The following is a 13,602-nucleotide window of genomic DNA, read 5'->3' as shown; positions in this document are numbered from 1 at the left end:
ACTCAGCATAACTCTAAACCAGAGTTGAAGTATTAAACCACAATAAGTCTCTTTATTAATAAGTTGGTTTACTTTGGTGATTGCGGCGTTACCGTCTTTAAACATACAGGCTTAAAGATTAACGACAGGTTTCACTCTCCACAGTCACGTGTCTATAAACCAATAAATTTGCTGATCTAACAGGAAAGTAGCAATCAGCTTTCTGGCTGCTCCACCCATCTCTTTGTGTGCGCCCTCTAAAGCAGATGCTCACCAGGCAAATCTCTGCCCTCCTCGTCCTCTCTTCCTGCATGTGAAGTTGCTTCTGTCTCCCAACACAGAAGATTTAGAAGGATTTCTTACTCATGATTTATTTGATCAATAAAGTTTATTACAACGTTACAGTGAAACAAAAAAATATGGACCTAAATATTTATTACACTCTCACTGCAGTATTTCTATGAATCGAAATCCTTGTACAAATCAGTGTTTTAGTAAAAACTTGAATGCCTGAACAAGTTATCTCTTTTTATTTTATTTTTTTAAATGCTTGTCAACATGTTGAAGCAACCAGTTTGTCTACATTTAGTTTAAATTTCTCTGCAGCAATGAAAAAAAATACTCAACCAGAGACTTTAAGAAACATTTCCATAGGTGATCGGTTCAGATTAAACTCACTAACACAGGTCCAGAGACTGGGCAACAACCCCTCAGCAACAGCCAGTTGCTATGGGAAAATGTGCATGGTTGATGAGTGGTTGCTGGAAGTTGTGAACAGCCAAACTGCAAGCAACCGTGGGGATCTGCTACCAAACAGCTGGGGTATATATACAGTTGGGAAGACACAACCACTGGCTGCCAATGCCTGGCAACCAATCTGTAGGATTGCCTGGGTGGGGCTTTAACCTCTGAATGAAAAAATGTCTGCCATCTTTATGTGCACTGTTTCTGACTTCTGAAAAAGAAGCTTTCTCCTTGTGACACATTAACTTACTGTTTGGTTTACTCTATCAGCTATAATTTTTTTTAAAAGCCACTAACAAACACAACCACTGACCAGCTGTGTAAAATCAGCAAGTTAGGAAGAAAGGACTTGCATGAATGTTTGTGCAACTGGGTGATAAAAAGTACTTTGATGTATGTAGCAACCACATATACACAGGGTTGACCTGAAAAAACTAAGAGGGGTTGTGAAATTGTAAATCTTTGTAAAGATATGTTACTTTTACTACATTGATTATAAATGATAATTAATGATAATAAATCTTTGCACTCATTAACATATAAAGTAAACAGTTAAAGTAAATCTGAAACCTTTCCCAAATGAATTCTGAGTGTTTCCAAATCTTCAGTCCGGCTCATAAACAGGAACTTCTACTGTCACGCAGCACAAACACATCCATCCGCCAAAATTTAAACTGAAGCACTGCTGCTGTGGCTTCACCACAAACCCACATAACTTCCTCTTCCTCTGAGGGGGCAGAAATCCTGATGCTGGGATTGCAGCAACATTGGTCCTTTAAATCATGTGACCTGAAGGTCTATATTTGGTGTCATCGACACGGCCCCCGTCTCAAAGTGACATCGTCAACAGCGATCTGTCCTCTTCGTCCAATCCTCCGCTCGGCCTTGAGCAGCACCTGCACACACACACACGCATCCGTCATCATCAGCTTTACAAACTCAGCTCAGCAACAAATTTGGGTCATGTACGTCTGCCTCACCCTGTCCAGAGAGTGTGTTGTCAAGGTAACATGCGTGTGTCTCCAACCGTGCCCACCTGTCCTACTCCAGAGGGCGGGGCCATACCTGCAGCAGCAAAAAGTGTTAATGAGGCGACTCCAGCAAGAGTTAACAGTCGTGGCACTTTGACTCGAGTACCTTTGGTCTCGTCCCTTTTTCCTGACGAACAGCTGCAGCACGCCCACGTGATGCCCCGTCAACCAATGGGAGAAGGAGAGACACAGGTCGCCATGACTCCACGAAGGGACTACCTGGATGGCCAGTCGAGCACCACGGATGCTTGTCTGTCCCGCCTTCAGCTCGGGGACAGATAGATACCACCCACCTGAGACACATACGATCATCAGAGCAGAAACTGAATCAAAACTAATTCTACTTTTCACTGGGAACGCATCATGCATGTCAATCAGACATCCTTACTATGACATGAAAATGCGCGTGTGTGTGTGTTACCTGCAGGACTGTGAACCGTCTCCCAGTGTAGATCTCCCTCACTGTCAGACATCCAGTCACAGAGTCTGCGATTGAAGCTGCAACGGAGCTCCCCGACCTCTACGATCAAAGACAAGCAGGAATGCTACTAAAGTCACCAGCTGGGTGAAGTTTGATATGACCCTGTAATCTCCTCTTTTAAACAGGGAAATGAGATGTGTCTGCTTTTTTAAAAATATGAATATTAACCTCCTTTATCACGCAGTGTAACCGGTGCTTACCAGGATCGTCTCTGGCATCTTCCGCGATGTTTCCCAGCTCGATGTCAAACTCCCACACGTGGTTGTGACCGGGATGTCGAGGGACTGCAGAGCACACACACACAAATAAGTAAACGATCAGTTTATCCTATTATTTTTTTATATTATTTGGTTCATGCCACTTGTATCCGCGATCTCGTTCTTTCAGTCACTACCCACAGCTCGTGGCCATAGGTGAGGGTAGGGACGTAGATCGACCGGTAAATTGAGAGCTTTGCTTTTACACTCAGCTCCCTCTTCACCACGACGGACGGGTGCAGCATCCGCATCACTGCGGCTGCAGCCCCAATCCGTCTGTCGATCTCCGGCTCCCTTCTCCCATCACTCGCGAACAAGACCCCGAGATACTTGAACTCCTCCACTTGGGGCAGGAACTCATCCCCGACTCGGAGAGGACTTTCTTTTTTCTTTTTCTATTTTTACTGGTCAACATTCAGACCTGCATCTGCATCTGTCTCAAATTACAGACACTGAGTCACTTTTACGTTGGGGTCCGTGAAAAGTTCAGACTTTAGTCCTTAATAGTTTTTTAAAAACTGATGATTTCAGTGTTTGAAAAAAAAATGTCCTGAAAGTTGATGAACTGGCTTTAAAAATAAAAGTATTTGACACATGAAGCTAACATTTCACAGCAAACATTTTATAACATTAACTTTGTACCTGGCCATAATGAAACACAGCAACAAGAGCGACTTCTTCCCAATTAATTAAGCTAGCAACAGTGTGATTGGGCGAGCTCATACTCAGCAGGTCTGTGGATGTGTGCTGTGTTTGTGTGTCCTTACTGTGCACGTCTCCTCGCTGCTTTTGTGTCACGTCTTTGTTGATCTTGTTGTTCACCGTGGTGGTTTGCAGCGAGGTACTTGGCAGCACTGTAGTGATTGCTGGTGTTGTTGTTGTTGGAGGAGGAGGAGAAGAAGGTGTCGTCTGGGTTGTAGTTAGCAGAGTGGTGGGTGTAGTTGAACTTGCAGTGATGGTAGTAACATTTGTTGTTGTACTAGGAGTAGTAATAGCAGAAGTGGTGGACGGAGGAGGCGTTGTGGGAGTTGTTGTATCCATTTCAGTTGTAGTAGTAGCAGCAAGTGTTGTTGTTGTCACAGTAGTGGCAGTAACTGGTGTAGCAGTGGTATCAGTTGTAGGTGTTGGAGTGGTGGTCATAACATCAGTGGATGTAGACAGGGAGGTTGTTGGGATGGGAGTAGTTGTGGTGGTTGAAGAAGACGTAGCGGTAGTGATGATGGTGGAGGTCATGGGAGTTGTAGTTCTTGGTCTCTGCGGTTCTACCATCACTTTGGGGATGGCTGTGAGTAAAACAAAGAAAGCGAACTTTACTGCTGCCTCAGAGTTTGAGGCCAAAATCAAAACTTGCAGTCAGGGGAACTGCTGACGTGCTTAAAAACAGTGTAAACCGCAGGGAGGACAGGCAGGTGAAAAATGAGTGGTTGTTAGGCGATATTTGTATAGTCTGGATAAATTGTGTGCCATTAACTGATACACAAGAGGCATAAGACCAATAAAACAACTAGAACAAGAACTAGTGTGCTGGGATGTAAAGAAGTGAATTTAATCTTCCCATCAGCTGTAAAGAAGAGAAAGAGATTCAGGTTTCCTTCATGTTTCCATGCTGTTGATCTACACAGGCTGTTCTCAGACCCAACTTTATATTATATAATCTGTTTGTCTGTCTATTGTTTGTCTGCTAAGACATCATATTTAGACTTTGTATGATGTTAGTCCAATGACAGCATTTCAGAGAGAATTTAAATAGTTTTAACTTATATCTTTTAACACAGGTTCTCTCCTGTGAAATACAACTTTTTTTAAAAACCTATATACTAATAGGTAAGTGTACACTAATATATAATATATATTACTGTTGTCAAACAATTAAAATATTGAATCAGATTCATCACTGGGTTACTGTGGATTAATATTGATTAGTCACGATTAAATATCATTCATTTTTATTCTATATTAACCGCATTTCATTTTGCATGAGCAAACAGACTCAAGAAAAAGGGAAAATATCCGCACTTAACATGTTTATTGAACAGCTTGAACATTCACGTTAACAAAAAACTCTGTAAACATTTATCCACTCTCTCTCTGTCACTCTTGGCGAGGCACTTTAAGTCCTTGAAATGAGGCACCAAAGCTATGTAAAGAGCGTGTTCTCATTGATATTAATAGGTCTGCAGTTTGTTGCAATCCACATGGCATTGTTTCAGTCAATATGTCTGAGGTAGACTTACTGAGTCCCCTGCTCCGTGAGTGGTTTGTCGCAAGCTGGGTGACGCATTAGCCAAAGTCCTAGCACCATCCCAGACTAACGTATGCTTTGCGTCAATGTGAAATTTTAAGCTCAAAGTGCTTCGGTGAAAAGAAAATTCCTTCTGGCAAAATGTGCATAATGCTTTATGTCGGTCGACTGTTCCGTCTTGTTATTTTTAAATACTCAAATTTCCCATTGAGAAATCATTATCATCTTCCATATTGAGTTGATTGGTTCAGCTGCCCGTCACTAACAGATCAACTGCCTATTTGCAAATGTGCAAAGGTAACTCTACTTGGACAAACTGCCCGAAATGTGTTAGCTGAAATATTTCAGGGATTTTGAGTCATTCTGTGCTCCAGATGCGTTAATTACGTTAAAAATTTTAATCGCGTTGACCGTGATGGCGGATTAATTTGCTTTAACACGTTAGTTTTGACAGCACTAATTAAAACATAATACTATAAAAGATTATGAAATCCAACCTCAAAGGAAAAAATTCACATGGCATATTGCACTGTGTCATTATTTATTTAAATCTAAACCAGAAGCAGTGTGTGAAGATATGACAAAGCCAGTGTTCATTATGTTGTTTCAGCCCAAAGTGGAGCTAATTATATGCTCAACATCTTTTTTAAAGTTTTGTGTTTTTGCTGGGGAAGTTTACAGAAACAAAGCTGAAGTTCAGCTCAGACTTTGAAGCAGATTTTATCATTGAAATGTGTCTGACTGGTGCCTGCAGTTCACCAACACCTGCCTCTCATCTGTCCTGAGTAGCAATAAAAGAGTCAGAAGACAGAGACTGAAGGAAGGTCTAGGGCACTACTGAATCAACAGATATAAATCATTTTATTTTGCCGTGCTGATTATATGATTGTGTGAAATGCAGCATACAACTTCAGAATGTACTCGACAGATTTCTCTTTTTATTTGAAACAACAAGAAAAGTCTAAAGAATAAACCCTAACCTAACCTTTTAAGAGATGGACAGGTGTTTATGATAAAGAGCTGTTTTTACCTTTGCAGCTGCCGTCTTTACACTTGCACTTTGGAGATGATGGATTCAGAGAGCAGAACGGACGAGTGTCCTTATCTGGTAACAAAGAGAGAAACGATGAAGAAGTGCCTTCTTTTCTTTTTTCTTTTAACTTCTAACAAATTAAACTTCATTCTGATTAAGTCTGAAGAATAAGTTATTTACAGCACCAGAAATAGTCTGAAAAAATGTATTCACCTAACAAAGCATATTTTTATGGCTAAAACAGCAGATAAAATATTCCATTAAAACGAGCAGCAACCTCCAGAACTAAAAAATAAAGCCAGCATGGAATTGATAGACTGCAGTCCCTCTAATGTCCACTTGAGGGCCCCCCAAACTCAGTCAGTCCCCACAGACTCAGATGTCAAACTGGCCAACTTCACAGCAGACTAAACATGTTTACAGCCTGCTACAAAAAACAAAAACCATTTTGGTCTTTATAGATCATTTGAAACAGGCAGATGTCGCTGCTCGCTGTCTGCTAGGCTCCACCTCAGGTAACTAGAGTCCCTGAACTGGACCTGTGGCATGTTTGTGATATTATGCTGTTAGCATATCGGAACATTTTACATGTAATTGTCTGACCGCTAATATGGCTGCTGTGAAGTTAATTGCAGTAAACCTATCTAACTATGGTTTAGATAGTTAGATAGGTGTGATGCACCCATACAGTCTTGTGATGCTGCTTGCAAACCAAATACGCTAGCATTAACTGATAAGTTAAAACTTCACCTTCTTGTCCAAATATGGTCACTTCCCCCCAAAAAATTAATTAATTAATTAATTAATTAAAACAGCAGGACAGTGGCTAAAATGCTAAAAAGTCTATGTACAGCCACAGTGACTTAGAAGGGAGTTTTGTGAATAGTTAAAACATATCTATGTATAAGAAGAAATGAAAGCTCTGTAAAATCATATTTTATTTTATTTTACTTTAATCTCCAGGGTTTTAGCCTCACCGATACAGGTGTACCGTCCGTTGATGTACACGAGTCTGAAGCCCTGGTGACATTTACAGATGAAGCTCCCGAAAGTGTTCACGCACTTTCTGCGACGAGGACACACGCCTCCACCCAAGAAACACTCGTCGATGTCTAAACATAAAGAAAAAGGTGGAGGACGAAAGATGATCTGCACTTCTTCATCCAGGAATTTTAAAAAGCAAGCTAACTTACCGATGCAGGTGCGTCTGTCTGGACCCAGGCGTAACCCTGGCGATGGACAGGTGCATCGCACTGCCCCTTTGATCACCTCACAGCCATACTGACAGTTGGCATGGTAACAGGTTTGGGCATCTGCGAGCATACAGACACCGAAAAAAATCAAAGTATGGCTACGTTCACACTGCAGGCGAAAGCGCATCAAATCCGATTTTTTTCACCCTATGCGACCCATATCCGATCATGGTATGACAGTGTGAACGGCACAAATCCAATATTTTCAAATCCGATCTGGGTCACTTTCGTATGTGGTACTGAATCCGATACATATCCGATGTTTCAGAAAGCGACTGCTGTGTGAATGGTCAAGTCGCATTAAATCGGTCTTTTACGTCACTGACACAAGACAGACGCCAATTATCAGCACCAGAGAAGCACTCGCGAAGACATTGTGAACGCTTCCTGGCCATCTGGTGAAACTGCTGGGAAGACAACGTTGGAGAAACGTGAACATTTTATTTGTACTGTATAATCTGCAGATTCTGACAGAAATCTGCAACTATCCTTTGAAGCACCGCTCCTCTAAAACAGCAATAAGGATCATTATTAGGTTATTTACATTATTATGTAAACAACAAAATAACTTAAAGCAAAAATTGGGAAACGTAAAGTTCGAAGTCTTTATATTAAGGGCCATCAGTCAAACAATATTGTTTGCTCTGGGTCTAAACAGAGCGCGTTGTGTGTGACATCTTCTTTTGCGCATGCGGGCCGCTTTGAGCGTTCACACTAGAGCGCATTTGCTGTCGCATTTTATTTGTAGTGTGAATGCGCAGACAAAAAAATCGGATTTGATCAAAAAATCGGAATTGAGCATTAAGACCTGCAGTGTGAACGTAGCCAAAGACTCACAGAGAAAAATAAACAGGACAAAAAGGATTATAATGTTTGTCTTTACTAAGAGACAACTCATAAAACACTCTGCACAAGAAAAACAAGTAGACCTCATAAAGCTGGTGACTGCACTGTGTTTTAGCTTATAGCTCACACTGAACACGTGCATAAATACTTCTGCGAAAGGGAATCGAACGCTCGATGAGTAACTCACTCCTGCAGCTGCCGTCCGGCTGCAGCGCGTACCCGTCCACGCAGTAACACTTGTAGCTGCCTGGCGTGTTCATGCAGCGGTGTTTGCAGGGCCGAGGCTTCACGCCACACTCGTTCAGATCTGAAACTCACACACACAGGAGTATTAAACATAAAACTCCTCCCTGTTTTCACTCATCTTGTCAGCCTGCGGGATTAACCTTTGACCTTAAGCCCTGAGCATTTTAAATAAGTGTGTGTTTGTAAAAACACCTCTTGCTCTGAGACAAAAAGTGCATTCCAGGTGGAACAAATCACCCACTCCTCAGGTAAACACCTGGTTTAACCCTTTATTACCACAGGCTCAGTAGCAGGGCCATTTTACAAGCGCTCTTGAAATTTCCATTTGTGCTACAGACAAACTTGAATCATCTTTGGAAAGGAGAGAAGACGAGCTTTATGCTGACAGTTGATTTATTGTGGCAGCACAGAGGAAAATCAGCTCCAAATAGATTTTGCCATGTGGGCTTCACATTTTGTGCTCGAGAGAAAACTGAAATGGTTCCTGAAAGAAGAGAATTATTTTATAATTTTGCAATTTTGTGTGTTAAAGGGTTAAGTTATCTAAATGAAAGGAAGGCAGAGTGGTGTGCTCTGAAGTGTTGGAGAAACATCTGAGTTTAGATAAACTCAGGACTGAAACCATCATAAGCAGGACGGTCGTCATGGCTTCAAAGGGCTTTTTGAGGTCTCTCAGTGAGTGTCCTCTCAAAGACAGAAGTCCAAACACACACGCTGTGTGACAGAGTGTCTCTGGGGGGGTCTCCAGATGCTGTTTTATGGTCAGGATATGAGTCATAATGAAGCCTCTAATCAGGACATTAACACTGTGTGTATGGGTGGAGTAAGCCTAAGATTAGAAACAGTAGTTAGAGTGTGTTAGTTAGAGTGTGTTTGTGTGTTTTGGGGGTCTTCAGGTAAAACACGCCCTTGCAGGTCAAACAAACATGACAGGAATGTATCTGTTTTGTTGAGGCAAAACAGATGCATGATGGGCAATCTGATCTCTGTGAAACCAGGAGTCCACATCTGGACCAGCTCACTGCAGATGTGCTGAAGAGTTCTCACTTTGTGAGCTAACTTTATGAGCAATCTCCTATTCTGTCAGGTTATTAAAAGGCAGTTTTATATCTATCTTAATTTAGAAACACACCTGTGAGGTTCACTGCTGCACTGCTCATGCACTGAGGTTAATTTAGAAGCAGATCCACAGTCAAGTTTTAACATGCATATATAACATAACATACAATTAGGTCCAATTTGTTGGACAAAGACACAACTTTCGTACTTTCTTCTCTGTACCCACACACACTAGCAAAAATCACACTAGCAAGATGTGACTGAAGTACAGACTTCTGGCTTTAATTCAAATGGGTTTAACAAAAGTGCTCAGGAATCACAGCCATTTTTACCCAGTTGACTGACATCAACTGCTTGGAAGGCAGCTATGCTAACCACTATACCTCCAACATTCACAACCACCAAACAAACATGAATGAATGACTAAAGGCAAAGGCTTCACAACAAGGTGCAAAACACTGGTTAAATTCAAAAACATGAAGGTGAGATGAGACATTTTTATCAGAATGATGGAGGATAGAAACAGGCCATGATCCAAAGCACCACAGTATGTATCTCTGCCATGGTATGGCATGGCCAGTTTAAAAAAAATGTGATATTCCTTATTAACAGCAACACAGCATCTGTGCATCTCTCATATCTAAATGTAACACCTGCATTTAATTACAAATGCATAAAAATAGAGAAGTTGGTGCAGTTTGAATAGGTACGTCTGAACCTGGTGTACAGCACAGCACTCTGTGCTGAGTAAAAAGACGTACCTTGGTTACACGCCTTTCCCGTGTATCCTGGGTGACATTTGCACTGGTCTGGTCTCACACACTCTCCATGTTTACAGCCCTGCTGGCAGTGAGCTGCACACACACACAGAGGGTGTTAACATACACTGAATCATGTACAAACATATGTCAGGCTGACTGGCTGCAGATCAGTTTTCAGTCCTAAATGAAATAACACACTCCGATCTCTGCAGCTGCTCCTTCAGTGTTTAAACCCTGAACAGATTCACAAAAACACAGTTAAAGCTGATTTCCTTCCTTCCAAGCAGCTGCTGGTTTAACAAAGAACCATCAGTCAACACAGTCCAGTTTATTTGTTGACTGGTTTCCATCACCAGTCTGACTGTGGTCCCCCATTGAAACAAATGTAACATTTCTCTAACAAACATGCTGGTTTTGCTGGGGATGCTAGCTTGCTAGCATTAGCTGAGAGCTGATCACTGAACCCTAGGGTTGAAATACCATCATGTCTGACCTCACAAACCAACAAATGCCTGGTCACAAAAGCTAAAACTGAAGCTTAAAAATATGCAGGTTAAAAAAAAAAAAACTACAAGTGACATCACTGTATCGACTGCCTTCTTCTATATACAGTCTGTGTCTTTAACAGCTATCAGCAGTCGCATTAAGTAGGTTGAAAGGAAAGTCCACTGGCTGATCAGTTGGTTAGGGAGGATTTTAGACTGACTTCACTGAAAGGAAGTATAAATGTGTGTCCTTACGTTCACATCGCCCCCAGTCCAACTGTTTCCAGCCCCAGCAGCAATCCACGCTGTTTCCATAGCGACAGAGTCCACGGGACAACGTGGCCTGGTCCGCCCAGCTGCAAACACACATGAACACACAGCATGTTTGAGGATCATATCATGTTGTTAGGTTTGGGGCGTTGTGGGGGGGGGTGTTGCTGCCTGCACGGGGTCATGTGACCCTGTGGATGAACAGAAATCCAATGAACTGTTAGGACAACAAGAAAACACACAGAAACAATCTGAGGGAGAAATATGACTTGAGGCTTTAAAAAACTACTCTGTGGCTCCATGACTTTTTTATGTCGCCTGTACTAGTTGAGACCGGCTGGAGAGAGAGAGAGAGAGAGAGAGAGAGAGAGAGAGAGTGTGTGTGTGTGTGTGTGTGTGTGTTATTGACATCTCCTGTTTCCTGGTGCCTGTCTGAACATGAAATATATCAGCCATAGAGGAGGGGAGGGTGCTGTGCGTGCCTTTTTTCCACTCCCTCCACATACTTTCCCCTCTTCATCATGTCCTCCTCAGTGTTCCCTTCATCATTCCTTGCTAGTTATTTTTTAACTCTGGACTTCCTTTCTTCTCAGGTCTCTCCCCTTAGAAATGAATTCACAGTTTTAGTTGCTGTCTTTTAGTTAAAATGTTCTTTAATTGCACAGACTTTAAAGTATTTGACTTGTTTGCCTTTTCTTCAGCACTGCTTCTGAACCAAACCCTTTAATTAGAAACAAGACCATGCAGAGAGGAAGAAGACGCTCGTGTTTTGCACAGGTGTGCGTTACTGTGACCACTGAAAAGCACCAGGCAGTTGAAATGTATCATTGTGAGCAAGATTATTTAGAATTATCTATTTACATTTATTTTTAAAACATGTTTTCAATGAAATTACCTTAAAAAAAAAAGCTTAACCAGTTAAAACGAAAAAGAAATTCCTGACCTGTCGTGGTCCAAGTGCTGGCCCCGTGTCCACAAACAGAAGCAAGACAGGAGAACTATGGTCAACATCCTGCGGTTTTAACCCGGGACACTAACACTAGCACGGCCCGGGTTAGTCAAGCAGCTCGCTCCAAATATCTCGGATTTCGGCAGGGAACCGGTACCCTTGCAAACTTACACAGTGCGTAAAATAAAATAAAAAACCGAGACATTCAAAACATGCAGTTGGTTAAAAAAAGGCTCATCAAAAGTGCAAAAAGCCGCTGAATCCAGTGAGTAAAACATAAAAATAGATCAAAAACGACATGTAGCATCACACAGCTGCGATGCTAAATGTGAGAAAAATGAATTAAAAGCCGCTAAATCATTGCGCTTCTCGCTGCCCTGCGCGCGAGCAGGCGCGAGAGAAAGAGAGCCGGGAGAGTGTCCTCGCGCGCTTGAATTGGACTGTGTGGAGTCGCGTGCCGGGAAACAACCCGACAGACATTCAGACAGCGCGCGAGCAGGAAGTTTAGAGTCGTTAACACGAAGACGGATTTGTTTCTTTAACCCCCCACGCGCTCTCTGTTGATGCATAAACACAGATGGACCGTAGGCGCGTGGGGTTAATCATTCTCGTCCGTTTTCATGAACATATTGCACCAATCAGAGCCTTTCACTTCATGAAGCTGTTCCCCTGTGACGTCATGTTCTTAGGCAGTCAGGCGCGACCAAAGTTACAATGTTAATAAATAATTACTGATACTTTTTTTCTCACTGCTGTCGCTACTACTATTATTATTGACGGTAGTACTAGTAATAACAACAAGAACAATAATAATAACAGTGTTATTTTGTCATCAACATTTTAACTGCTGTAAAAATAATTTAGGCAATATGGAATAAATAAAATACGGCTGACACTTTGTTACTCTATATAAATATTTAAGATATTAACATAGATGTTTAAATTCTGATAAGAATATATAGTTTGCAGTTTATGACCCTCGTATATGTATTCATGGATAAATAAAAACAAAGGGATAACTCAATGAAAGTATGGCAATTTTATAATAGTTATATTTGAAGTTAAATGACCTCATTAGTGATAATTAAGGATGTGGTTCATGTTTACAATTAGCTGGTACAGCTGTCAGGAGCTGGCTTTTACATGTGTGTGTGTGTGTGTGTGTGTGTGTGTGTGTGTGTGTGTGTGTGTGTGTGTGTGTGTGTGTGTGTGTGTGTGTGTTAACATCAGTAATTACATTAGCTACAAATACGCCGTTATGTATGTTACAAAGTTTCCTCAGTTGTCTGTATGATGAGCAGATAGAAAGAAAAAAAGCTATTTAGTGCTACAATCAGCAGGTTTCAGCTTGTGTACAGGAAGGACACAGAGGTCTGTAACCTCTTTGGAGTAGACATAAGGACACTTTAATTTGTATTGCTCAAATGGACAAGAGTGGGAAAACTATTGAGTAATTACGTAAGGAAAGGAATGTAGCATTCATTTTTTAGAGTAACATCCTGAACACTCACAATAAGTCATAAACCTTCAAGCAAGGAGGTCGAATTCACTGTGGACCATCAGCTGCATACAGACCAGTTTTGGTCGGCTTTCGGCTAGACCAGTAAAACTGAGATAACCTTTATGCAAACATCTTGGTTGGTTTGTGAAAAGCATCTTTAAATATTTCCTACAATCTAAAATTAAATGCAAAGTCATCAATATGTCTGACTTTTTCCACATTCAGTACTGGAAACAACCCAAGGAGAGTCATCAGCACAGATCCCTGCAGTGTGGTGCAGCAGATCATGGGTAAAGTCTGTCACAATATCTTAACAGTTCAAAAGATCCATCCAGTGGGCTGGTTTACTTCCTGTGGGCTAAATGTTTGACACCGCTGCCTTACAGGGTTAAACTGTAACTGACAAGTTTTTTGTTTTGTTTTTTTTTTGTTTTTTTTTTTTGCTTTAATCCATCATTACAAAGT

At 41.4% G+C, this 13,602-nt stretch overlaps 1 protein-coding gene across 1 annotated transcript; it reads right to left on the bottom strand.

Moving 5' to 3' along the window:
• Positions 1-348: 348 nt before the first annotated feature.
• On the bottom strand, positions 349-12,422 carry LOC146523183 (nephronectin). The gene is made up of 13 exons (XM_085145130.1): positions 11,631-12,422; positions 10,673-10,773; positions 9,933-10,025; positions 8,054-8,173; positions 6,961-7,080; positions 6,745-6,879; positions 5,765-5,839; positions 3,260-3,775; positions 2,436-2,519; positions 2,176-2,274; positions 1,861-2,047; positions 1,704-1,788; positions 349-1,619 (listed from the first exon to the last, which is right to left on the bottom strand). The coding sequence occupies exons 1-13, from the start codon at positions 11,696-11,698 to the stop codon at positions 1,533-1,535; spliced, it is 1,770 nt and encodes a 589-aa protein (XP_085001256.1). The 5' UTR covers positions 11,699-12,422; the 3' UTR covers positions 349-1,532.
• Between the last annotated feature and the right edge of the window lie 1,180 nt (positions 12,423-13,602).

The sequence above is a fragment of the Neolamprologus multifasciatus genome, chromosome 3 (genome assembly GCF_963576455.1).
Source record: "Neolamprologus multifasciatus chromosome 3, fNeoMul1.2, whole genome shotgun sequence".
NCBI lineage: Eukaryota > Metazoa > Chordata > Actinopteri > Cichliformes > Cichlidae > Neolamprologus > Neolamprologus multifasciatus.
This window is presented reverse-complemented; position numbering and strand designations above follow the sequence as displayed.

Bases quoted from the DNA above. Each gene is read 5' to 3' on its own strand.
- LOC146523183 (XM_085145130.1), bottom strand. From the start codon at position 11,698: ATGTTGACCATAGTTCTCCTGTCTTGCTTCTGTTTGTGGACACGGGGC. The intron at 10,774-11,630 runs GTCAGGAATTTC...GTGTGTTTGCAG, and splicing joins CAGCACTTGGACCACGACAG to CTGGGCGGACCAGGCCACGT. The intron at 2,048-2,175 runs GTAACACACACA...TATGTGTCTCAG, and splicing joins GACGGTTCACAGTCCTGCAG to GTGGGTGGTATCTATCTGTC.